At 45.4% G+C, this 27,653-nt stretch overlaps 1 protein-coding gene across 1 annotated transcript; it reads right to left on the bottom strand.

Moving 5' to 3' along the window:
- Window positions 1–2,062: 2,062 nt before the first annotated feature.
- LOC140723414 (NACHT, LRR and PYD domains-containing protein 3-like) lies at window positions 2,063–26,970 on the bottom strand. The gene is made up of 10 exons (XM_073037984.1): window positions 25,308–26,970; window positions 20,986–21,078; window positions 19,459–19,625; window positions 18,371–18,542; window positions 18,221–18,271; window positions 4,552–6,289; window positions 3,060–3,146; window positions 2,734–2,904; window positions 2,411–2,578; window positions 2,063–2,263 (listed from the first exon to the last, which is right to left on the bottom strand). The coding sequence occupies exons 2-10, from the start codon at window positions 21,044–21,046 to the stop codon at window positions 2,176–2,178; spliced, it is 2,703 nt and encodes a 900-aa protein (XP_072894085.1). The 5' UTR covers window positions 21,047–21,078; window positions 25,308–26,970; the 3' UTR covers window positions 2,063–2,175.
- Between the last annotated feature and the right edge of the window lie 683 nt (window positions 26,971–27,653).

Raw genomic sequence — 27,653 nt, 5'->3', positions numbered from 1 at the left:
TTTTATTTTTTATTCATTCATTCACTCTTTTCCCCCATCTAGATGAGAATATATGCATGGCAGGAATACACAGGGAAGTCCTCTCAGTGTAATGGACATAGATTTTTTCACTTACTTTTATGGGTACTGCAGTGGGGGCCCTCAACACACAAATACGAGCGGCTATCCCCCACGGCTAGACGTTTCCTCTAGCTCAACCCAGGATCATCTACTAGAGACCTCAGCCTTGGAACCACACCCTCGGTACCTTTTTTATTCATTCGCGTCTCTTGGTTCTTATTTGTTCAGGGACTAGATCTATTAAGTTCTATTTTGCTAATTTTAATGATATACCGTCAAACAAATATACATGGCTAAGGACAAAGTAAAATTCATTTCTTTTAACGTAAATGAGCTGTTAAATCCAATCAAATGCAGTAAAATTCTATCAAAAATGAAAGAACAAGTCCATGTAGTATACTTACAGGAAACTTATTTTAGTGATAATGAGCATGTAAAACTAAAGAGAATGTGCTTCACTAATTTGTTTTTCTCCTCATATAAATCAGGACATAGGAGAGGAGTTGCTAGTCTCATCTCAAGAAAGCTAAATTTAGAGAAGGCATTTGAAATGGGAGATAAGGGGGGCAAATATATTCTGTTAAGGGGAAATATAGATGGAAATTCAGTTGCTCTTTTGAACATATTCGCACCCCCAGGAAGTGATATTAGTTTCTTCCAAAAAATGACTAATATTATAGTAATGGATACAAAAGAACTCTTGATATTTGGGGAATCTTAAATTTACAATTACAACTAAAGTTAAACACTTCCAATAGAAAAAACCTGTGAAACAATGTCCTTACATAAGAAAGTTAGCATTCTTTTTGATGATGTTGGTCTAATCGATATATGGAGCGATCTTTTCCCCGACAGAAGGGATTACACTCATTATTCTGACCTCCCCCCCCCCATTCTGTATATACAAGAATAATTTCATAACATTTGGAAAAGATAAAGACAAAATAAACACCTGTGGAATTGGGACAATAAATGTAAGTGACCATGCACGTATATATTTATCTGGTGATTTTTACCTACAACCAAATAATACAGTGGCATGCAAAAGTTTTGCACCCCTGATCAAAATTTCTGTTACTGTGAATAAATAAGCGAGTAAAAGACGAACTGATTTCCAAAAGGCATACAGTTAAAGATGGCCTATTTTTTTAATTTACATCTTTTAGTTTCAAAATTACAAAAAAGGAAAAGTGCACGAGGTAAAAGTTTGGGACCCCTGCTTGGTCACTACTTAGTAACAGCCCCTTTGGCAAATATCACAGTTTGTAAACACTTTTTTGTAGCCAGATAAGAATATTTCAATTCTTATTTGGGGTATTTTCGCCCATTCTTCCTTGCAAAAGGCTTCTAGTTCTGTGAGATTCTTGGGCCGACTTGCATGCACTGCTCTTTTGAGGTCTATTCACAGATTCTTGATGATGTTTAGGTCGAGGGGCTGAGAGAGTCATGGCAAAACCGTTAGCATTATTCTCTTGAGGTAATCCATTGTGGATTTTGAGGTGTGTTTAGGATCATTATCCTGTTGTAGAAGCCATCCTCTTTTCATCTTCAGCTTTTTTACAGACGGTGTGATGTTTGCTTCCAGAATTTGCTGGTATTTAATTGAATTAATTCTCCCCTCTACCAGTAAATGTTCCCCGTGCCACTGACTGCAACACAAGCCTGAAGCATGATCAATCCACCCCAGTGTTTAACAGTTGGAGAGGTGTTCTTTTCATGAAATTCTCCACCTCTTTTTCTCCAATCATTCCTTTGTTCATTGCGGCCTAAAAGTTCCATTTTAACTTCATCAATCCACAGGACTTCTTTCCAAAATGCATCGGATTTGTTTAGATGCTCCTTTAAACCTTTTGAAGAGAACTTTTTGGCCGCAATGAACAAAGGTATGTTTATATGTACAGTATAAAGATAAGTATATATGTACAATATCTGAAATACATCTTATTGAAATGTTTGCTTGATGATGAACTTTAATAAAAATTAAATTACAAAAAAAGAACGGTTATAAATTAAACTTGGCGCGCGGCCATTAAAGGGAGGGAGTGAAAGGGGAGGGCATGGATTTGGGAAAAATGTCCCCTTCCCGCGGGCGGGGATGTTCACACATTCAGATGTTCACAGGAACACTCTCAGTCCAATTCTGGGTTTCCGGAGAGATCTCAGTTCCTCCTCCCCGGTCTCACTGAACCGATTCCCCCACAGCCTGAAACAGATGGGAGAATAAAGATGAAATAAACAGATTACACAACAGTGTCAGTAACAGGGGACTGGGATTAATGTTTCAAGAACAATCACAGACCCGCAGATCCGCTGATATTTTATCACATTGAACGTCAACACGAACACTCACAGAATCCACTCCAGACTCGGGAGGGTCAGTATGAGGCGGCGGAGAGCGGGGACAGATCGGTCAGTCAGCGAGTTTGATCCCAGGATCAGATCCGACAGTGATGGGTTTGTACTGAGAGCGGAGATAAGATCCCCGGCAGCAGAATCTGTGAGACCGACATCCCGCAGCCTGGAGATGAGACAGAGTGAGGGTAAAGGACGCTGAGAGACAGGAGACGGTACAAATCCCCAGTGTTTATCAGTAACACAATTACTGATCACATTAATGTTCAGTGTCAGACACCCAGTGACTGTAAACACAATCTCCCACAGTCTGGTACTTACCACAGTGTCTGTATTTTACACTCCGGGTTCCTCAGAGCCGCAGACACCAGTTTCACTCCTGAATCTCCCAGTTTATTATAACTCAGATTCAGCTCCGTCAGTGATAGATTTGTACTGAGAGCGGAAGCGAGATCCTCGGCACCAGAATATGTGAGACCGATACGGCTCAGCCTGGAGATGAGAGAGAGTGATGGTGAAGGACACAGAGAGACAGGAGACGGTACAAATCCCCAGTGTTTATCAGTAACACAACTACTGATCACATTAATGTTCAGTGTCAGACACCCAGTGACTGTAAACACAATCTCCCACAGTCTGGTACTTACCACAGTTTCTGTATTTTACACTCCGGGTTCCTCAGAGCCGCAGACACCGGTTTCACTCCTGAATCTCCCAGGTCATTCGTCCCAAGTCTAAACACAAACAGACAGATTGATGAACAAAGTGATTCAAACAGTGGGTCAGAGGGAATTTCTCTCACTCGGATATTTCAGGAAACATTAAACCCTTCAGTAAATCACCGATCGGGGTTCCCATCACAGCCAATGCCCATCACTGCCCATCTCCAGTGTATTTACCGAAAGTCAGTAACTTATTTTGTCACTGTGACCCTGTAAACTCCACATATTCTGACTTGTTTGCCGCTGGCTAGAAAAGTGTTCCTGACGTGAGAGGGTCGGGAAGGGTACGGCCTAAGGTTGGAAGAATGTCCTGAACGGTGGGGGAATATCCCACGGAGAGGAAGAATAGTGAATGGGAAAGTGCCGATGGGAGATAGTGAAAGAGACCCCACTTGAGGAAAAGGGATAAGGAAGACAGAACCTGCAGGAGGAAAAGGAATGGAGAATTAGAAATCCACCAGGAGGAAGTCGGATGGGGAAGAGTGATCACACGGGAGGAAGGAGGAAGAGGAAGAAAGATACAACAGGAGGAATGGGGATGGAGAAGAGAGATCCCAGAGGAGGAATGGGGTATGTGGATGAGATATTGCACAGGAGGAAGGGCAGTGGGAAAGAGAGATCCCACTGGAGGAATATTTCTTCACTATTCTTGGTTGGTGCGCCTGTAACGAAGCCCAATTTCCCTCGGGATCAATAAATATGTCTGTCTGTCTGTCTGTCTGTCTGTCTGTCTGTCTGGAAGGGGGATGGGGAAGAGAGATCCCACAGGAGGAAGTGGGGTTGGGGAAGAAAGCTCCATCAGGACGAATGGAAATGGGGGAGAGATCCCACAGGAGGAAGGGGGGATGCGGAAGAGAGATCGCATGGACGATAAAAATGGGAAATCATGATCCACAAGACGAGAGGATGCAGAAAAAGATTACACTGGAAGGTCTGGTCTCAACTGAGGCCCACAATCGGGAGAGGATATTCCACCATAGAGTCTGGGTATCTCTTGGTGAGCACATTCACACAGGTGTAAAGGCGTGACAGTCTGCTGACGGTCTCTTGTCCCTCACCGGGAAGTGGGTGTGAATCTCTGACCCACCTGCTGCAGGCAGTGTCGGTCTGGGTGTCAGTAACAGTGAGAAGGAACATTGTCAATGGCCGTGTCACAGGCAGCGAGAAACTCGGCCATTCCTGTGATTTACCTTCATTAAACCAATGGCCGTTGTTCACTGATCTGATGAAGTCTCTAACATCCCTTCACAAGGAACCACAGAACCCTCCCGTCCTGGGGGAATTACTGACCGATCCCCTGGGCATTTGTCACAATTCTTCACAATTGGAATCATTACAGTTTTACAGAAATTCCTTAACATTGAAACAACACAATAGAATAGTTTCACCGTTCAGAGTGATAGACAAAACGAATTACCCCAAATACTGGCACTTGTGCAGCCCGGATGCCAGCCGCTGGATTCCTTCACACTGAATGTGGCAGCCCTGCAGGTCGAGGTGTTTTATTGTATCACAGAGTCCGATGGCATGAGACAGGACCGCGCAGTCAATCGGGGTCAGTGTCATTCTACTGAATGATAGTGTTTCCACAGATCCCAGTGCGGCCTGAGCCAGTCCACGATTCTGAGACTCAAACAGGTAGCGTAATGTGTTCAGGAGGCTCCTTTTACCAGCTTCATTCCATGTGTTTCCACTCTGGCGTTTAACCTCCTCCTTCACCCAGTCAATCACCCGGCAGGTTATTTCATGAGGAAATGGACCCAGAAACTCCTCCAGGCCCCGAGCTGTCATTCGGGAGGAGAGACCAGCCACAAAACGGAGAAATACCTCAAATCGCCCATCTGTCGTGTTGTGGGCTTCAGTGAGGAATTTCTGGATATCCCCGGGATGTGGATTCAGGAATTGTGCGACTGCAGCTACAAACTCTTGGATGGTGAGGTGTGGGAATGTGTACACCACGCTCCGGGCAGAATCCTCTCTCTCCAAAAGCTCCATCAGGAACCCGGACAGGAACTGGGAAGGCTGCAGATTGTAGTTGATCAAATCTCCATCTGTAAACACAATCTTCCTCTGGGACACTCCTCTGAAGGCCATCTTACCAACCCTGAGTAACACATCACGGGAGTTCTCAATCTCACGGCCGTGGTTTTTCAGGACGTTGTAAATATAGTAGGAGTACAGTTGGGTGGTGGTCTTGGGAAATTGCTGAGGGTCCCTGACTCTTTGTGTGAAGAAGAGGCCCAGTGCCAGAGCGAGGATCCAGCAGTAGGAGGGGTTGTAGCTCATGGTGTACAGGATCTCGTTCTCCTCCATGTGTTTGAAAACAGCTGCTGCCACCGTCTGATCTTCAAAATGTCTGATGAAATATTCCTTCCGTTCCTCATTAGCAAATCCCAAGATTTCAGCCCAGACACCGATCTTCGCCTTTTCCAATAAAAGTAACTTAGTGGGACGAGTGGTCACCAGCACTGAACACCCTGGGAGCAGCTTGCCCTGGATTAAACTGTACACAATGTCAGACACTTCACACCACCACTCGGGATCTGGGCACTGGTGCTTGGGTTCTGTGTCTCTCCGACTGTCAGCAAAATCGATTCTGTGTTTGAATTCATCCAAACCATCGAATATAAACAGCAATCCCTCTGGGTTCTTCCAGACCTCTGTCAGGATATTCCCAAAGTAAGGATACTGACCCAGAATCAGTTCCCTCAGGTTTATTCTGCAGCTAATGGAGTTTAAATCGCGGAATTTGAAACTGAACACAAACTGGAACTGTTGGTATATTTTCCCCATGGCCCAGTCATAAACAATCTTTTGTAGCATTGTTGTTTTTCCGATCCCCGAGACTCCAGCCACTGCTGCCGAACTCCCAGATTTGGTTTTACTCCGGGAAAAGCTGCTCTGGAACAGCTGATCCGTCCGGAGTGTTTCCAACTTTCCACACAGATGTCCCTGTCTCCATTTCTGGTGGTCTCTGCCTCTTGCCAGCAGCTCATGTTCCACCAGTCTCCGATCTCGAACAGTAGAAATGACCGTGAGCTCAGCGTATCGATCAACCAGCTGGAAAACCTTCACCTTCTCCCTCATCAGGATCGTGTTCACTCTCAGTGTTTCAGTTTGTGCCCGCAGAGTCTCCTTGTGTTTCTGTTGAATATCTTCCATGGGAACAGACAGTGGACAAACTGTTAGATGCCTCAACTCAGAACTCAGTATTTAAGCACACAAGAGTTAGCTCAGAGCTAATGCAAAATTAAATTCATCAATGGATTTTCGTAAAGAAAAGTAAATTTGATAACAAACTTCAACCTGGATAGAGAGACATCACATCACATTTCCAAATTTATTGTGCTGTGAAAGTAAGTATTTCACACTTAGTTTACTGACTCCCGAGAGCCCCGTACTGGACAAACTCCCACTACTGCCACAACTATCATTGACCCTATGGAAGAACTTTCAAAGCCCAGCGTTGACGTGGCGTATGGAGAGCGAGGAAATGGTATTGGGCATTGTGACGGGGTCCTGAATTACCCCTATGAACTGTATTTTTGAAAAGGGACAGAGACATCGTACATATTGTTATTAAGAGAGAGAGAGAGAGAGAGAGAGAGAGAGAGAGAGAGAGAGAGAGAGAGAGAGAGAGAGAGAGAGAGAGAGAGAGAGAGAGAGAGAGAGGGGGGGTGAAGACTGCTCGGCGATGGTGTTAAGGTTTCCCTGCAAGCTTGTTTTGAGTTTTTGCAGAGAAAGAGCAACGAGCAGCTCATGGGTGGCCATGGTGACCGAGGGCGGTGTTATTTCATGGACGGCTGGTGTTCAGCACGGTGAGATAAATTGGAGGTCCGCTGATAGACCGACAGGCACACAGTTTTAGACACTGGATGAGCTTTGTTGTGCCCACAGGAAGGTGGGTATTTGGAGGATCCATTTGCGGAAATCGATCAGTGGTTCTCGCAGTGTGGAAAAGGTGTGACCGGTGGGGAGTTATTCGTGTGTCCAACCCTTGCCTGGGTTAATAACTCCACCACAGAAGAACGGTGGCCTTTGGTATACTCACAGTCGGTGACTTCGAAAGGATTTCGGAGAACAACAGGACGAGCGACGGCGTCAATCTACCTGAAGACTCAAAACTCTCCCTCTCTCTCTCTCCATCACTACTCGACTCAATACCACGAACTGAACTGAACTTCACTCATCATCGTAAGACTATATCCATTTACGCCTAGGCTTGAAGAAGCTTGGTTTACCTATTTCCACATATATACACACACACACACACACACACACACATACACACACACACACACACACACACACACACACACACACACACACACACACACACACACACACACACACACACAAAATCATTATTAACCTGTTTGATATATCTGCATTGATATTACTGTATTGCGTAGTTACTAATAAATACTATTAGTTTATAGCAATACCAGACTGTTTTGTATTTCTGCTGGTTGTTTAACCCGTCACGGGGTACGTGACAGCATACTGTCAAAAAAAAACAGGACGGGGAATAACAGCTCCCCTTCCCACCATCACCAATTCAACATACAAAGAAGTAGCTTTGTTGATCAGCACGTGCAATGTGGGTGGGGGGATTGGGGGAGAAAATGTCAATGTCTTGCTCAGGAGATTGAGACAGTCAGCATTTTGACAGAAAACACAAACAGTGCCCCCATCCATCATCACAGATCTGCAGTCTCGTGTCTCTTAACGTGTATGTGTTGCAAATACTGAACAGATTTACGATTCAAGATACACTAATGTAAAGGAGAAGGAAATAATTGTTATTCCGGATCTGATGTAGCACAACAAAAAAAGCTCAGATAGAGAACGCAATGAAAAACACAATAAATATAAATCGAGCTAAAATGCTTGCCACTAGAGGGCACAGGTTTAAGGTGCTTGGGAGGAGGTACAGAGAAAATGTCGGGGGTAAGTTATTTTTTTACGCAGAGAGTGGAATGGACTGACGGCAACAGTGGTGGAGGCGGATACGATAGTGTCATTTAAGAGACTTTTAGATAGGTAAATGGAGCTTAGAATAATAGAGGTCTCTGGGTAACCCTAGTAATTTTATTGTGGGTCGAAGAGTCTGTATTGTTTTGTAGGATTTCTATGTTTCTATAAATACATAGGATACAGGAGTCACTCTGACCTCAGGTGGCTCTGACAGAAAATTTTAAAACGGTGCTGGTGGTGGGGTGGGGGTTGTTAGCAGTGGAGGGGTGGCTTAGTCGTTGGAGGTGTTGATCAGTCTTACTGCTTGAGGAAAGTAACTAATTTTGAGTCTGGTGGTCCTGCTGTGGATGTTATGTAGCCTCCTCCCTCATGGGAGAGGGGCAAACAGCCCACAGGCAGGATAGGTGGGATCCTTCCTGATGCTGCTGGCCGTTTTCCGCAGCCTTTCTATATAAAGTCCCTGATGGAAGGTAGGCTAGGGGTCCCGGTGATGCGTTGGGCTGTTTTGACTCCCCGTTGTAGAGCCTCCCAGTCCGCCACAGTTATGCAGCAAGTTAGCCTGCCCTCTGCAGCACAGCTGTAGAAGGACGGGAGTTCAGATGTGAGTACAGGTCAGACAACGTCTGTGGAAAGGGGAGACAGGGGAGATGCTACTGGTCCGTGACTTGAAATACAAGTTTGAAAACCATGCCGATTACAGGTCGGGTGCTGAAGAAGAGAGCAGAGACCGAGGAATTTCGGTAGCAGGTGGTTCAGGATTTCAGCTGTCACAGGACCTGCATAGAACACAGAACAGCACAGGAATAGGCCCTTCGGCCCACAACGTTGTTGCCAGCATGATGCCACATTAAACTCGGATGTTTGAACGTTCTCTACATTTCAATAAGTCTGCATTGTTGTTCCTTTTACCAAAATATTTTACCATATATTTCCGAGCACTGTATTCCATCTGTCACTTTTTGCCCACTCTTCTAATGTGTCTGTGACCTGCTGCAATCGCATTGCTTCCTCAGCACTACCGATCCCTCCAGCTACCTTCCTATCGTCCGCAAACTTTGCCACAAAGCCATCAGTTCCGTTATCCAAATCACTGGCAAACAATGTGGATAGTAATCATCCCAATACTGATCGCTGAGGAAAACCACCAGTCACTGGCAGCCAAACAGAAATGTTCCTTTTATTCCCGCTCCCTGCCTCCTACCCGCCGTATGGTACCCTCCTACCCTACATCCACTGGCTCTCTTTTGTCCACCCTGCTTGGTATTTACTCAATGAGCTCGAGCTCATTCGTCAGACAACATTTCCCTTCACAGAAACCATGCTGACTTTGACATATTTTATCATTAGGTTCCAAATACCACAAAACCTCATCCTTAATAATAGACTCGAACACTTCCTCAACCACTGAGGTTAGACTAACTGTCCTAAAATTCCATTTCCTTTGCCTTCCACCCTTCTTTAAGTTTCTTTGCTACCTTTTGTTGGATTTTAAAAAGCTTCCGAATCAATCAACTTCCCACTCACTTTTGTTATCTTACATTGCGTTTCCTTGGCTTTTATGCGGACACTAATTGCCTCTTAAGGGCTCCTTTACATTAAGCACCCTGAACAATAAGTACTCCTGTTTGAGTACTGTTGGGTGAGACGGCCTACCTGGCGGAAGCGACAGTGGCCGTGCCTCTGGCACAGAGTCCGGCCCTGTGGCTCAGAAGGGTAGGAAAAGGAAGAGAAAGGCAGTAGTGATAGGGGACTCAAAAGTTAGGGGTTCAGACAGGCGGTTCTGTGGACACAGTAAAGAAACTCGGATGGTAGTTTGCCTCCCAGGGTCCGGGATGTTTCAGATCGCGTGCACGATATTCTGCAGAGGGAGGGGGAACAGCCAGACGTCTTGGTACATATTGGTACCAATGACATAGGTAGGAATCGGGAAGAGGTTCTGAAAACAGAGTACAGGGAGTTAGGAAGGAAGTTGAGAAGCAGGACCTCAAAGGTAGTAATCTCGGGATTACTGCCTGTGCAACAAGACAGTGAGAATAGGAATAGGGTGAGGTGGAGGATAAATGCGTGGCTGAGTAATTGGAGCAGGGGGCAGTAATTCAGATTTCTGGATCATTGGGACCTCTTTTGGGACAGGTGTGACCCGTACAAAAAGGACTTGAACCCCTGCACTAGAATCCCAGGGGGACCAATATCCTGGCGGGGAGGTTTACTTAGACTACTGGGGAGAGTTTAAATTAGAATTGTTGGGGGTTGGGAACCAAACTGATGAGACTAGGGAAGAGGAGTTTGGCAAACAAATAGAGAAAGCTTGGAGACAATGTGTGAGGGAGGATAGGCAGGTGATATAGAAGGGACGTGCTCAGACCGACGGTTTGAGATGTATCTATTTTAACGCAAGGAGTGTTGTGAACAAAGCGGATGAGCTTAGAGCATGGATAAGTACTTGGAGCTATGATGTGGTGTCAATTACAGAGACTTTGATGGCTCAGGGACAGGATTAGTTACTTCAAGTGCCGTGTTTCAGATGTTTCAGTAAGAATAGGGAGGGAGGCAAAAGAGGTGGGGACACGGCATTGTTGATCAGAGATAGTGTCACGACTGCAGAAAAGGAGGACGTCATGGAGGGATTGTCTACGGAGTCAGTGTGGGTGGAGGTTAGGAACAGGAAGGGGTAAATAACGCTACTGGGTGTTTTTATAGGCCGTCCAATAGTAACAGGGATATCGGGGAGCAGGTAGGGAAACAGATCCTGGAAAGTTGTAATAATAACAGAGTTGTGGCGGGAGATTTTAATTTCCCAAAAATCGACTGGCATCTCCCTAGAGCAAAGGGTTTAGATGAGGTATAGTTTTTTAGGTGTGTTCAAGAACTTTTCTTGACACATTGTTTAGATAAGCCTACAAGAACAGAGGGGACTGTACTTGATTTGGTATTTGGAAATTAACCTTGTCAAGTGTCAGATATCTCATTGGGAGAGCATTTCGGAGATAGTGATTATAATTCTATCTTCTCTACAATAGCGTTGGAGTGAGATAGGAACAGACAAGTTAGTAAAGTGTTTAATTGGAGTAAGGGGAATTATAATGCTTTCAGGCAGGAACTTGGAAGCATAATTGGGAGCAGAAGTTCTCAGGGAAAGGTACGGAAGAAATGTGGCAAATGTTCAGGGGATATTTGTGTGGAGTTCTGCATAGGAACGTTCCAATGAGGAAGATCTGTACCAGCAAGGCGGCTGGACCGGATGGAGTTTCCCCACGATTACAGAGGGCCTGTGCGACTGAGCTGGGAGAACCACTACAGCGCATCTTCAACATGAGCATGGAGCAGAAAAGAGTACCCAGACAGTGGAAAACATCCTGTATTGTCCCGGTACCGAAGAAACCACAACCAAAGGAGTTGAATGACTTCAGACCTGTAATGATCGCTGGCTCCATATGAGGCCTAGATCTCCTAAAGTCCACCACCATCTCCTTGGTCTTGGTGATATTGAGACGCAGGTAGTTTGAGTTGCACCATATCACAAAGTCCTGTATCAGTTTCCTATACTCCTCCTCCTGTCCATTCCTGACACACCCCACTATGGCCGTGTCATCAGCGAACTTCTGCACATGGCAGGACTCCGAGTTATATTGGAAGTCTGATGTGTACAGGGTGAACAGGACCGGAGAGAGTACGGTTCCCTGCGGCGCCCCTGTGCTGCTGACCACCGTGTCAGACCTACAGTCTCCCAACCGCACATACTGAGGTCTATCTGTCAAGTAGTCCACTATCCAATCCACCATGTGAGAGTCTACTCCCATCTCCGTTAGTTTGTGCCTTAAGATCTTGGGCTGGATGGTGTTAAAGGCACTAGAGAAGTCAAGGAATGTAATCCTCACAGCACAACTGACCCCCTCTAGGTGAGAGAGTGATTTGTGCAGCAAATGCGTGATAGAATCCTCCACTCCCACCTTCTCCTTATACGCAAACTGAAGAGGATCCTGGGCGTGCCTGGTTTGTGGCCTCAGATTCTGTATGATCAGCCGCTCCATGGTCTTCATCACGTGCGACGTCAACATCCTCTACATAGCACCATCCAGAGACAGAGAAGCAGTTTCAGCGACAGGTTACTATCGATGCAATGCTCCTCAGACAGGATGAAGAGGTCAATACTCCCCAATGCCATTAGGCTTTACAATTCTACCGCCAGGACTTAAGAACTTTTTAAAAGCTATTATTACTGCTTTTTGAGATAGTGATTTAGATGCATATCATATTTTTTTTTACTGAGTTAAGTATTGTATGTAATTAGTTTTGCTACAACAAGTGTATGGGACATTGGAAAAAAAAAGTTGAATTTCCCCATTGGGATGAATAAAGTATCTATCTATCTATCTATCTATCTATCTATCTATCTATCTATCTATCTATCTATCTATCTATCTATCTATCTATCTATCTATCTATCTATCAATGAGACAGGAAAGTTATGGTAGGGTGCAGGAACCGTGGTGTTAAAAGGCTGTAATAAACCTGGTCAAGATGAAAAGAAGAGTTTACCAAAGGTTCAGCGAGCTAGTTAATGTTAGAGATCTATAAGATTTTAAGGCTAACAGGAAGCAGCTTAAAAAGAAAATTAGGAGAGCCAGAAGAGGCCATGAGAAGGACTTGACGGGCAGGATTAAGGAAAATCCCAACCCATTCTACAAGTATGTGAAGAGCAGGAGGATAAGACGTAAAAGAATAAGAGCTATCAAATGTGACAGTGGGAAAGTGTGTATGGAACCGGAGAAAATTGCAGGGATACTTAATGTATACTTTACTTCAGTATTCACTGTGGAAAAGGCTCTTGGTGATAATAGTGACGACTTGCAGCAGGTTGAAAAACTTGAGCATGTAGATATTAAGACAGAGGATGTGCTGGAGCTTTTGGAAAACATCAAGTTGGATAAGTCGCCGGGACCGGATGGAAAGTACCCCAGGATACTGTAAGAGGCGAGAGAGGAGACTGCTGAGCCTCTGGCGATGACCTTTGTATCATCAATGGGACGGGAGAGGTTCCAGAGGATTGGAGAGTTGCGAATGTTGTTCCTTTATTCAAGAAAGGGATTAAAGATAGACCTGGAAATTATAGACCAGTGAGTCTTATCTCAGTGGTTGGTAAGTTGATGGAGATGATCTTGAGAGGCAGGATTTATGAACATTTGGAGAGGTATAATATGATTGGGAATAGTCAGCACGGCTTTGTCAAAAGCAGATCGTGCCTTACGAGCCCGATTGAATTTTTTTGAGGATGTGACTAAACATACTGATGAAAGAAGAGCAGTGGAAGTAGTGTATATGGATTTCAGCAAAGCATTTGATAGGTACCCCATGCAAGGCTTATTTAGAAAGTAAGTAGGCATGGGATCCGGGGGATATTGCTTTGTGGATCAAGAACTGGCTTGCCCACAGAAGGCAAAGAGTGGTTGTAGACGGGTCATATTCTGCATGGAGGTTGGTCACCAGTGGGGTGCCTCAGGGATCTGTGCTGGGACCCTTACTCTTCGTGATTTTTATAAATGACCTGGATGAGGAAGTGGAGGGATGGGTTAGTAAGTTTGCTGATATCACTAAGGTTGGAGTTGTTGTGGATAGTCTGGAGGGATGCCAGAGGTTATAGCAGGACATTGATAGGATGCAAAACTGTGCCGAGAAGAGGCAGATGGAATTAAATCCAGATAAATGTGAGGTGGTTCATTTTGGTAGGTCAAATATGATGGCAGAATATAGTATTAATGGTAAGACTCTTGGCAGTGTGGAGGGTCTGAGGGATCTTGGGGTCCGGGTCCGAGTCCATAGGACGCTCAAAGCTGCACAGTTTGACTCAATGGTTAAGAAGGCGTAAGGTGTATTAGCCTTAAGCAATCGTGGTATTGAATTTAGGAGCCGGCAGGTAACATTGCAGCCATATAGGACCCTGTTCAGACCCCACTTGGACTACTGTAAACACGAGGAAATCTGCTGATGCTGGAAATTCAAGCAACACACACAAGATGCTGGTAGAACGCAGCAGGCCAAGGAACATCTATAGGAATAAGTACAGACGACGTTTCAGTCCGAGACCATTCGTCAGGACAATCTGAAAGAAACGATAGTAAGATTTGAAAGTAGGAGGGGCAGGGGGAAATCCGAAATGCTAGATGACAGAGGGGGAGGGGTGAAGCTAAGAACTGGAAAGGTGAGTAACAAAAGGGATACACAGCTGAAGAAGGGAAAGGATCATGAGTCGGGAGACCTAGGGAGAAAGAAAGGGAGAGGGGAGCAGCAGAGGGAGATGGAGAACAAGCAAGGAGTGATTGTGAGAGAGGCAGAGAGAGAGAGAGAAAAAGGGGCGGGAATAAATAAATAAATTTGGGATGGGGTAAGAAGGGGAGGAGGGGCAGTAACGGAAGTTAGAGAAATCAATGTTCATGCCATCAGGTCGGAGGGTACCCAGACGGAATATAAGATGTTATTCCTCCAACCTGAGTGTGGCTTCATTTTGACAGTAGAGAAGGCCATGGATAGACATATCAGAATGGGAATGGGACGTGGAATTAAAAAGTGTGGCCACTGGGAGGTCTTGCTTTCTCTGGCGGACAGAGCGTAGGTGTTCAGCGTACACCTTTATTGCCTGGGTCATGTCGGAGGCAACTATGATATAGATTCTCCGAGATATACACACGAAGTGTGCAGCAAATGCAAGGTGAAATTAACACGTAACAAGTGTGAAATTGGGAAAATGTCTATGGAACCGGAGAAAATAGCAGAGGTACTTCATGACTACTTTGCGTCAGTATTCTTCGTGATTGTAGTGATGACTTGCAGCAGACTGGAAAGCTGGAGCATGTAGATATTAAGAAAGAATATGTGCTGGAGCTTTTGGAAAGCATCCAGTTCGGTAAGTCACCGGGACCAGATGAGATGTACCACAGGCTACTGTGGGAGGCGAGGGAGGAGATTGCTGAGCCTCTGGCGATGATCTTTGCATCATCAATGGCGACGGGAGAGGTTTCAGATGATTGGAGGGTTGCGAGCGTTGGCTGTAGAGATAGCTCAGGAAATTGAAGACCACTGAATCTTACTTCAGTGGAGGGCAAGTTGATGGAGAAGATCCTGAGAGGCAGGATTTATGAACATTTGAAGGGCTATAATATGATTAGGAATAGTCCGCATGACTTTGTCAAGGGCAGGTAGTGGATTTCAGCAAGGCATTTGATAAGGTACCCCATGCAAGGCTTATTGAGAAGGTAAGGAGGCATGGGATCCAAGGGGACATTGCTTTCTGGATCCAGAACTGGCTTGCCCACAGAAGGCAAAGAGTGGTTGTAGACGGGTCATATTCTGCATAGAGTTTGGTGACCAGTGGTGTGCGTCAGGGATCGGTTCTGGGACCCCTACTCTTCGTGATTTTTATAAATGACCTGGATGGGGAAGTGGAGGGATGGGGTAGTAAGTTTGCTGATGACAAAATTGTTGGAGGAGTTGTGTACAGTGTGGAGGGCTGTCAGACGTTACAGCGGGACATTGAAAGGATGCAAAACTATGCTGAGAAGTGGCAGATGGAGCTCAACCCAGCTAAGTGTGAAGTGGTTCATTTTGGCAGGTCAAATATGATGGCAGAATATAGTATTAATGGTAAGACTTGGCAGTGTGATCTTGGGGATCTTGGGGTCTGAGTGTATAGGACGCTCAAAGCAGCAGCGCAGGTTGACTCTGTGGTTAAGAAGACGTACGGTGCATTGACCTTCATCAATTATGGAATTGAATTTAGGAGCCGAGAGGTAATGTTGCAGCTATATAAGACCCTTGTCAGGTCGCACCTGGAGTACTGTGCTCCGTTCTGGTCACCTCACAACAGAAAGGCTGTGGAAGCCATAGAAAGGATGCAGAGGAGATTTACAAGGATGTTGCCTGGATTGGGGAGAATGACTTATAAAAACAGGTTGATTGAACTCTGCCTTTTCTCCTTGGAGCGACGGTGGATGAGAGGTGACCTGATAGAGGTGTATAAGATGATGAGAGGCATTGATCGTGTGGATGGTCAGAAGCTTTTTCCCAGGGCTGAAATGCTTGCCACAAGAGAGCACATATTTAAGGAGCTGGGGAGTAGGTACAGAGGAGATGTCAGGGGTGAGTTTTTTTACGCAGAGAGTGGTGAGTGTGTGGAATGGGCTGCCGGCAACGGTGGTGGAGACGGATACGATAGAGTCATTTAAGAGACTTTTGGATAGGTACATGGAGCCTAGAAAAATAGAGGGCTGTGGGTAACCCCAGTAATTTTAAGGTAGGGACATGTTCGGCACAACTTTTTGGGCCAAAGCGCCTCCATTTTGCTGTAGGCTTTCTATGTTTCTATTTACCTAAGATCTGTGTCTCACACTGTATCAGGATCCTGACAGGTGTGTGTGAGATCTCATAGTATGTTCAAATCCTGTCATGGTGTGCGGGATCTCACAGTGTGTCAGGAACCTGCCGGGAGTGTGTGGGGTCTCACAGTGTTTAAAGACACTTTCAGGGTTCTGTAGGGTCCGCCATGGTGACAAGACCCTGCTTTGGGTGTGTGGGGTCTCACACCATGTCAGGACCCTGCCAGGGCTGTGTGGGTTTTTTTTACAGTGTCAGGACCAGTCAGGGAGTGTGTGGTCTCTCAATTCAACGTATTCGGGTGAAACAGGGAGCGTAGGAAAACATTGATTGTTGAAATATTTACTTTAGAGAATGTGACAAGGGTAGAAATAATGTTTTTCAATAATCAGGGAGAAAATCTCTTTCGTATTCAGAAATACGTGAGGGAATTTCACTGCCGTGGCTTCTCCCTCGGCAAACAGCATGAAGAACAGTGAAGAACAGGAGTGAAGCTATCAGGAGTGTGGAGGGTCTCACTGTGTGGTAGGAACCTGCCAGGGTTGTGAGGGGTCTCACAATGTGTCGGGACCTGTCAGGGAGTGTTTGGGCTCTCCAGACAACGAATTCGGGTGAAACAGGGAGCGTAGGAATGTTTACTTTAGAGAATGTGACAGTGGGAGAAGCAATTTTCTTCAATAATCAGGGAGAGGTCTGTTCTGTATTCAGAAATAGATGTGGGAACTTTACTGCTGTGACTGTTCCCTCAGCAAACAGGATGAAGAACAGTGAAGAATAAGTTTGCAGGAAAATTGTCGAGAATTACCAAATCCTTAGTGCAGAGAAACGGAGGGGTTTTATTGTCTGAATGTGGACAGGAAAAGCATTGACACAGGTGACAGAAACGTGAGCAGTTTGAAAACTTCCTCTGGTGCCATTTGAAAATTAACATCTTTGGAAATTGTTCTTGGAAATGAGATGGCTGAACGAGGTTTGTGGCTGAGATTCCTTATGTTTCTGTTCAAGGGCTTCGAGTAATAAGTTAAAACATGGGCTACTCTAAGATTAATTATTTTTACGATATCTGTCTTTCCTTCATTCTCTCCTCTATTAAATGTGCAGTTGTGTGATCCAACTCAGTCTGCGATGATGAAACCTTACACTCTCTGAGCCCATGGGCTGCCCCGGGCTCCATTTTCACCGACACAATGTGCTTACGGATGTAGTGAGTTTCTTATCCAGACGGTCACAATTTAATTAATTACAGTATTATTTATAGATATTTTCAGTACTTTCCATCTTCCTTGCCGCGATCCCACAACCCTCGGTTTCTCTGTCCTAATTCCCATCTCTCACCCTTTCACAGTGTCCATCACACATCACATCAATTTCAGCTTCTGTGAACGGAGCTGAGGATTTTGTCCCCCATCACACCCTCACTGACATCGTCTCCTCAGGATTATTGCGTGGGAAATTAAACTGGATAACCTCAGCAGTGTTTGCACTAAGGGAGTGCAGATATGAACAGAGCGGGGTTCATATGCTGCTCCGCTTTGAACAGACTAGTCAGAAACTCACCAACTCTCTGCGTGGTTCCTCATGCTGTCCTCTGAAAACTCTCCCTCCAGCAAACATTTTTCCCTGTGTCTCACTGTGCGCTGTGTCACGGTGGAATATTTACCTGATCAAATCCCCGTGACTCAACAACAACATGGCCCTACATAATATCAACCTTTGATGGAAACAGCGGTTTCTTCACTTACCTTTCAGCTCACTGGGAATTTCCGGTACGGGTTGATGAACCGGAACACAACCTGTTCAGATTTAAAATAATTTATCATGTTTCAATTCCTCAAATTATAAATATGTAATGTTTGAATCCAAAATTAATTTAACCTCTGATATTATCTCACCATGTTCCTGTATTTCCTTCAGTATTTTGTCCAACTTTGGGACACCAATCCGCATTTTCACAAAGGTTTCCCACATCACCCTCCGGGCGCGGGTGCCTTTCTCCATCACCAGGCTCAGGAGGAGTTTAGAACTGTCCGCCCGCTCTCCCTCATCAGCGAGATCAGATATTTTCTGTGAAGAGTAACAGTGAACATATTGGGGACTGGCAGATTCACACAGAGAGTGAGAAGTAAATGATGTGCTCTGTAACGGGATCACACTGAGCAGTCACCCGGACGGGTGCTGATCCTGTCTGGACGTGGACTGTACATTCTCAGTGCAGAGCACACGGAGGGACATTCACAGTGAACCTGGTCCACCAGTCAATGAGATCCTGGCTGGTCTGTGACCGCTTCATTGACGTGGCTCCAAATCCATGAATAATTCCTCACCGGATTTGACGGTGTAAAACAGAAATCAGAAAATAACCATCACAGATGAAGAAAGAAGTCAGGAGGGTTTTTATAACAGAGTGAGCAGTCTCGGAGAAGTTGCAGAAAAGATGATGTGATTCATCTCCTCAGTCCACCAGTGTCCAGCATGACAGCGGATTACCAGCTTCACACCGTATTCCTTTCCTTTGCCTTTTCTAGTGGAAGTTTATTCAGTGATTACACATTACAACATGGCAGTATTCCCTAGTCGGCACTGCTTGCAGTTACAGATTGTAACAGAATCACTTCCACCCAGAACAGAACACAGCTCAAGCTCTTGTGGCATCCAGTAATAATGCCCCGTTCTCACTGACATCCTGCCGTCGTCTCGCTGCATGGTCTTCCCAAAATGAAACTTTCCGTCATATTTCCATTTAATACTGTAAGCCCACACGACTGTTACCAGCTCAACTCACTCTGAACATTGAGCATCCACCCACCAGTCTGCGGGGTATTTTCACCCTTTTCTATCACGGGGTTAGTTTCACATCTTTGTGATTGCATGTGCGGTATTTATTTCCCAGTTGTTCTTTTCTCTGATATAATATCCGATGAGTCAGTGTTCCGACACCTGTGATATGTGAAAATTCAAACCTATTCTCCCTCCCACTCACCCGATGTTCCTCTCCGCTGAACTGATTCTCGGCCTTTAACGCCAGGCTCACTCCGTGCACCCCTCCTTCCATCGCCTGCTCCAGCCTGTCCCGGTAGAAGTCCGTCAACTGCAGCAGCTGGGAATCGTCCCAGCTGGCCAGGAGCTCGGTGATCACTGAACTCGGAACTGTGAAGGAAAATGGGGAAAATTAAAGAAATTGCCGACCCCATGTTGGGCAGTGACTTCCTCGTCGGAATCTAAAAATTGTGCGCCAATTCACTAAGCACAGTCTGAAATATATGAGGAGGTGAGGACGGGAGCGGGCCTGGGAGGGGGTAGGGCTTGGGGTGAAATGAGGGCGGGCTGGGGGGAGGCGTACAGCTCCATCCGTTGAAGGCTGTTTCTTATACCCGGGAATACACCTCTCTGTTTGGAAAGGACTGTACTAATTCCTGAGAATATAGTAACCCATTACCATCACTCTCCTGGTACTGCCCATCACCACCGCTTTGCTCTGGGTTACTGTCTGCCTGCCAGGTCAATCCCTTCCTCAGCAAATCTCTGGAATATCTCACAAAATACTGGAGGTACTCAGTATGTTAGGCAACGTCTACGGAGGAGAATAAACAATCAATGTTTCAGGCCAAGGTCCTTCATCGGACTGGAAAATGAGGGGACAGAAATTCCAAATATTGTCACATTACTTTCTATTCTTTGTGGTCCTGATCTGAAATGTGAAAAGTTTATTCCTCTCCATGGTTGCTGCCCGGCCTGCTGAGTTCTGCAAATCATTGAAATATTCTGAGATACTGAGCTTGGGCTGGGGGTGGGTTTGGTTTGGGAATGGGTATAGGTCCATCTGTTGAAGTCTGCTCTTTCGTGTCCCCAGGAATATACCTCCCTGCTTGGAAAGGACTCTGCTTATTGTTGAGAATATAGTAACCCATCACCATCACTCTCCTGGTACTGACCATCACCACCGCTTTGCTCTGGGTTACTGTCTGCCTGCCTGGTCCACCCCTTCCTCAGCAAATCTCTGGGATTTCTCACAAAATGCTGGAGGTGCTCAGCAGGTCAGGCAACATCTATGGAGGAGAATAAACAATCAATGTTTCGAGCCAGGGCCCTTCATCGGACTGGAAATTAAGAGACAGAAATATTGATATTGTCGCATTACTTTCTATTCCCTGTGGTCCTGATCCAAAACGTCAAATATTTATTCCTCCCCATGGATGCTGCCTGAACTGCTGAGTTATGCCAATATTTTTTGTGTCTTTGTGTTGGGCAAAACTTTCAGCATCTACAGAATGTCTTGTCTTTTGGAGTAAATCGCTATTTTAATGTACATCACAATCTGTTAGAGGTGCAGGAGCAGACGGAAACTGTACTCCTTCCACGTGTGACTGTGTTTCCCTCAGATATATTAGCTCTCTTGTATCCCTCGGCTCAGTCCTTTCACAAACATTTTGTGAATTGCTGATTTTCAATTAAACCCAGACACAAAGTCTCAGCAAAATTTATAATTTAGAATACTTCGCCAACGTACCAGAGTCCTGCCCCGATGTTGACGTCACTGTAACTTCTCCCCTGCACTCGCCTTGAGCCATTTTGCTGATAGGTGTGATCAGCTTTTGCTGCTCTGTAACAAAACAAAATTAACAGGAGGGTCAAACATTAATTGGGGTGTAAAGCAGAACACTGTTTTGTTTTTAAACTGAGGCAAACACTTCCAAACATCTTGGGCCTGTCCACGGAAACTTTGACATGGCCTAATCCACCTGCGCCTATCTACCCACAGTCACGCAATGTCCACTTTCGCTCTCTCCATGGATTGTACACTGGACCAGGATTCTCCAGGATATCTACTGACTATATTGCAAGCAATTCCCTTTTAGGAACCAATCGTATATCTTGGACCGAGAATGGTGTGTCAACGAAATGGCAAAGGCAGGTTGAGCAGAAGTGTCCACTGCATTTGTCCTCCTACCACTGGTGGCGCTATGGTGAGTAATAGACAATTGTTACAGCAGTGTGGGGTGAAACATTTCTGCTGACCAACGGGACATCCAATCCTCTCATCACTGAATTATATAGATTTCTCAGTCACACTTAATTCTCACCGTCTCCTTTCAGTTTAACATCCAGGCATTGACACCTACGGCAAGATATGTTTTGAGTCAAAATGGAAACACTCCGACCTGCTGAACACTGCAATTTCACGCATAGCGTCGTGATATCTTGTCCAGAACCATGATATTTTCTCCAGCAGGATTTTAAGATCATTATTATCACCTGAACTCCGGTCAGGATTTCTTTGAGCATTTACCTGCCTATTTCCCCATGGGGATGAATAAAGTATCTATCTATCTATCTATCTATCTATCTATCTATCTATCTATCTATCTATCTATCTATCTATCTATCTATCTATCTATCTATCTATCTATCTATCTATTATCAGACTGTTACATCGCAACTCGTTAAACATAATGTAGACACGCCATACATAAAAAACAACAAGTTGGAAAAACATCTTTAACATAAATAAAACAAAACAGTTGGAATTATTCAACAAGACAGAGAGGACGTTAATATTCAGGTCGAAGACCCCGTATGCTGAGTATGTGTAGGAGTCAGGATTTGTTCTCTATCTGCATTGTAGTCTGTGTTGCATATTAATGATTTTTTTTTGTGTTTCTCAATCTGTTCCACAACCCTCCCTGCCCTCCCATTCATTACACCAGTCCCAACCTGGCCTGACTGTCCAAATGACCCAACTCTCACTTGTTCAAGTTGAAAACCATTCGCCATTTCTCAGACCATTTCCATAACTAACCAAGATCTTTGAAATTCATTGTAACCTTTTGCAATATCAATCAGACTGCCGAATTTAATATCACACTTGCTAACCGTGCCGTGTATATTCATATATGAATCAATGGCGTGAATATCTAATTAACGAGGATTCGACACTGACACGCACATTCCACTCATCACAGGGCTCCATTCACTAAAACCATCTTCAATCGTCTCCCCCTGCTTGTCGTTCTCGAGCCCGGTGTCAATCCACCTCGCCAGCTCCCTGTGAATCCCACGTGACCGAACCTTCCCGATCAGCAGCCATGCGGGATCTTGCTACAGACTTTTCCGAAGTTCAGATGAACAACATCACTGCCAAACGTCATCCAACTCCTTAGTTAACTCTTAAATAATCTCCAAAATACTTCACAGACATCATGTCCCACCGGGTGGTGCAGACGGCAATTTCCCCATAACCAATGTCCAACCACCCGAGACTTCAGCTTCTCTACAGACTGAGAAAATTCCGATCCCAGCTGTCGAATTACCAACCTGGACTGAAGCCCGTATACTGCCAGTTCCATATCTTCAGAGTCACCAGCCCAATATTATAACCAATACAAAGACGGTTTGGTCTCGGCGATTTGCCGTGGTCTTCCTGCCATTTCAGATTCGCAAACTAACGTGGAATTGGAACCTAATGACCCTCTGCCAGAGCCGGTGGTCAGGCTGGTTTAGCGGTCTGTAGATTGTGAGAGGATGGAGATACATCTCAGCTTGTTTCTAACAACTATACTGAGCACGTTTGATCACAATATCATCGCTGTGTGGGACCTTGTCCAGCATAGCGGGCTGCCATGTTTCCTGCAGTATAGCAGGAACAAAATGTAAAATTATAAAGTAGAAAATGCTGGGAACTCAGTACATCAGACTACATCTCTGAAAGGACAAATGGTGGAAGACCCAGTTCCAGACCTGAGACTGTCCAAGATGCTGCCGATCTGCTGAGCGTTTCCAGTATTTTCTTCTCCTTACTTTAAATTTCCTGCAACTGTGGAGCACGTTAAAATGTAATTGCCACCCCACTCCAGCCAGTTTGTTAGTTCTTAATTGATTCTGACCCTCGTGTAACACATTCCATACAGTCAATGCTCACAGCATCCTTTCCTCCCACTATCACTCTGTTACATTTGCCCCTGAGGCCACTGTCTCTACGCTGAGAGGCGGTAACCACAGAGTGATAAAAAGTGCAACACTTGCTGCAGCTCTGACGGGCTGTTACCGTGGAAACAGAGGAAATGGCTCACAGAATATAACCAAAAAATAAATAACAAACTCAACATCAGATGGCCATTCTGTAACGGTGAAACTAAAATTGAAATGGCTGCTTTTACCCTGCCACGTGTTGTATTCAATTAACTCTCTGGTAGTCCTAGCAAACAATAAATAACTAAATAAATAAAAGATGCAAAACAAAACTTCACAATGAAGACAAAGTTTAGAAGAAAGACTACTGAAATATCATTGCAACAATGGGATACAGGCTGGACCGAGGTTGAACAAGATGGTTGATATATATCATTGAGGTGGTGGGATACAGACTGGACAGAGGTTGAACAAGATGGTTGATATATATCATTGAGGTGATGGGATACAGACTGGACAGAGGTTGAACAAGATGGTTGATATATATCATTGAGGTGGTGGGATACAGACTGGACAGAGGTTGAACAAGATGGTTGATATATAACAGTGAGGTGGTGGGATACAGACTGGACAGAGGTTGAACAAGATGGTTGATATATATCACTGAGGTGGTGGGATACAGACTGGACAGAGGTTGAACAAGATAGTTGATATATTTCATTGAGGTGGTGGGATACAGACTGGACAGAGGTTGAACAAGATGGTTGATATATATCACTGAGGTGGTGGGATACAGACTGGACAGAGGTTGAACAAGATGGTTGATATATATCATTGAGGTGGTGGGATACAGACTGGACAGAGGTTGAACAAGATGGTTGATATATATCATTGAGGTGGTGGGATACAGACTGGACAGAGGTTGAACAAGATGGTTGATATATATCATTGAGGTGATGGAATACAGTCTGGACAGAGGTTGAACAAGATGGTTGATATATATCATTGAGGTGGTGGGATACAGACTGGACAGAGTTTGAACAAGATGGTTGATATATATCACTGAGGTGGTGGGATACAGACTGGACAGAGGTTGAACAAGATGGTTGATATAAATCATTGAGGTGATGGAATACAGACTGGAGAGAGGCTGAACAAATGGTTGATATATATCATTGAGGTGGTGGGATACAGACTGGACAGAGATTGAACAAGATGGTTGATATATATCATTGAGGTGGTGGAATACAGACTGGACAGAGGTTGAACAAGATGTTGATATATATCATTGAGGTGCTGGGATACAGACTGGTCAGAGATTGAACAAGATGGGCAGGAATGAGACGATGGAACCAGGGGGAGAAGGAATCATGTGCACTCTCTGATGGTAGCCCAGTAATACACAGATACTGAAATAATAGTACGCACTGGTAGATAACAGATTCCAATATAACAAAGCCAGAACAAACAGTGAGAATTGTGGTATATGCCCTTTTCCACTCTACACACTTTGTCAATGCACCGCAAAAAGTATCCCATCTAGATACTTCACATCTTCATCCGACTACTGCGCTTCCTGTAACTGAATGAAATAGCGGAGAACTGTGGACACAGCTGAGTACATCATAGAAACCAACCTCCCCTCCATGGACTCTGTCTACACTTCCCACTGCCTCAGTAAAGCAGACAACATAATGAAAGATCCCCACAACCGTGAACATTCTCAATTCTCACCCTCCCATCGGGGCGATGATGAAATAAAACAGAAACACACCACCGGGCTCGAGGACGGTGTCTATTCTGCTGTTAGAAGCGAACAGCGTGATGAGTGGACTCCTGAACTCACAGTCTAAATCGATGTGACCTTGCACCACATATCTACCTGCACCGCACTTTCTCTGTAACCAGAATGATTTGTTTTACCTCAATGTACTACTGCAATGTATTGATCTGTGTGGAGAATACCGGAGACACGATTTTCACTCAACCTCTGGACATGGAAAACAAAATAAAGATTCCCCATTTCAATCGTGTGGAAATATTAGACAGCCTGGGTTGCTCCTTTGGAAATTCCGGAGGGAGTGTACACAATTCCGGGAAACCCAGATAAATGAACAAGACTTAATTCTCGCATTAATGGGGCCAGATATCGGGAAACACTGTCAGCATTTCGGCAAGTCGTAGTCATGGAAAGAAGATGTAAATAAACTTCCCAGTCCCCCCAGAGGACGTGAGAGATCTGGATCTCACTGTCCCGTCTGAACGGGGGAAAGATGAAACTACTGATATACGTGGAGGTGTCTCCCGAGGGAGCAATTACTCTGTTTAACCCTCTGTCTGCAACAACACAACGGGCCGAACGGCCGCTTCCAGTGTGCTGGAAATATGTAAAACAATTCTCGACCCCAGGCGTCGATCCAGGTGATGTTTGGATCCGATACCGGCCGGGTGATGGAGGTAAAGTTCCCCAGGTACATCTTAATGGATGGGTTCAGTCTCGGCATCACCTCCTCATCCCGCTCCTGGGACCAGAACACCAGGGGCTGAGCGGCGGCTCACCTCAGGCGGTTCAGTGTAAAGGTCCCATAACCCGGACCGACCACGACAGGTTGTGTCCAGGAAGCGGGACGAGGCCGCCAGTTCAGGGAAGTTGACGGGACTCTCTGCCCAGCATCAAGTTCCCTTCCCCCGGGATTGGTTTCAGTACTCACCGATGTGAAATTGTCGTTCGCGTTCACCCCTAGTGACCGGCCTCAATACTCACCGATGAGAACGTGATCAATTTGCCCCGGAGACAGCGATCGGACCATCCGCTCCCAGCAGACGATCCGCTTCAACAGAGAACGGAAAGAAAACCCCGCCCATCCGGAGTCTGTGAGAGCGGGGGCGGGGCCTCAGAAGCGAAAACGTGAGATACTGCAGATCAGCGTTTGGAATGGGAGCGAGAACCTGGATCAGGTGACGGGTGGAGGGTTTCCCACCTGAACCGGTGACTCTGCTCCTCGCCCCTCACACACTGCCCGACCTACCTGCCGCATTTTACAGATTATTCCATATTTACACCAGCTACATTTTTTATTTTTCCCTCGGTACCTTTGGCGTCCCATCGCTCCACCTCTCGGATCTCAGAGTTACTTGTTCGATTCCCATCCCGGTCCGATACTCAATGCCTACCCGACTTATGCAGGTTTCATTGAAATCTCTTCTGTGTTTATATTCACATTCCTCCGGCCTCAGTGGACAGGAAAACTGAAACATCAAGTGAGAAACAGCAGGAGGAGGCCATTCAGCCCCTCAAACCATCAACAAGATGACGGCTGCTCTCTCATCTCAGTCACATGTTCCTGCCGGATCCTCATTTCCTCGATCACTTCGGTCTCCACACATCTGCCGGCCTCTGTTTTATGTGAAGACGTCTTCATCGTCCTCCAGGAATCAGTCTGGTGAATCTCTAAAACAAACACTCTCTATCTTCTTATAATCCTCCATAGAATGAAATTCTATTTCTGCAGCCCCGTGTTGCCCCAACCACTCACCTCCTATCCCTGTGACTCTTTCCACCTTCCAATCTCCCCCTCACCTGGATCCACCTCTCACTCCGCAGCTCTTGCCCCATCCCCACCCCTCGCCTCTTTTCTCTGACTATTTCCCGTCCACTCTCAGTCCACAGGGAGGGTCTCGGCACGAACTGTTGACGGTCCATTTCCCTCCACAGATGCTGCCCGACCTATTGAGTTCCTCCGACAGTTTGTTCTTTGGTCTATACAACACGCTTTAGTATGGGGAGCGGGATTTTACACCATATTCCAGGTACAATCTCAACAAAGCACAAATAATTGCTACGGTTATTACCACGAGAAAGCTTGCAAATGCTGGAAATGCAAAGCAACACACACAAAATGCTGGAGGAACTCAGCACAACAGGCTCTATCTATGGAAAAGAGTAAACAGTCCACATTTTGTACCATGAGCCTTTTTCATTACCAAGAAAGAGGGGGAAGATATCTGAATAAAAAGGTCGGGGAGGAGAAAGAGGGGATGTGGAAGGTGATAGGTGAAGTCAAGTGTAGGACTGGAGATGAAAGAATCGGAGCGTCGTCAATAGGAGAAAGGGAAAGAGGGAGCCCGGGGGGAAGTAGTAGGTAGGCTGGTCAGCAGAAATGAAAGTTCATATGGGGAACAGAGAAGTGGGTTGGGGGGGGGGTGGACTTGTATACTGGAAGGAAAATTCAATATTCATACAATCAGGTTGGAGGGTACCCAGATGGA

Source organism: Hemitrygon akajei, unplaced genomic scaffold, assembly GCF_048418815.1.
Source record: "Hemitrygon akajei unplaced genomic scaffold, sHemAka1.3 Scf000113, whole genome shotgun sequence".
Lineage (NCBI taxonomy): Eukaryota > Metazoa > Chordata > Chondrichthyes > Myliobatiformes > Dasyatidae > Hemitrygon > Hemitrygon akajei.
Note: the sequence above shows the minus strand (reverse complement) of the source record. Positions and strands in the feature narration are given on the sequence as shown.

Excerpts from the sequence above, each read along its gene's own strand:
- LOC140723414 (XM_073037984.1), bottom strand. The coding sequence starts at position 21,046 with ATGGCTCAAGGCGAGTGCAGGGGAGAAGTTACAGTGACGTCAACATCG. Across the intron at positions 6,290-18,220 it reads AATTCCCAGTGAGCTGAAAG|ATATTCAACAGAAACACAAG; the intron begins GTAAGTGAAGAA and ends TTCCCATGGAAG. Across the intron at positions 2,264-2,410 it reads CCGAGTCTGGAGTGGATTCT|GCTGTGGGGGAATCGGTTCA; the intron begins GTGAGTGTTCGT and ends CATCTGTTTCAG.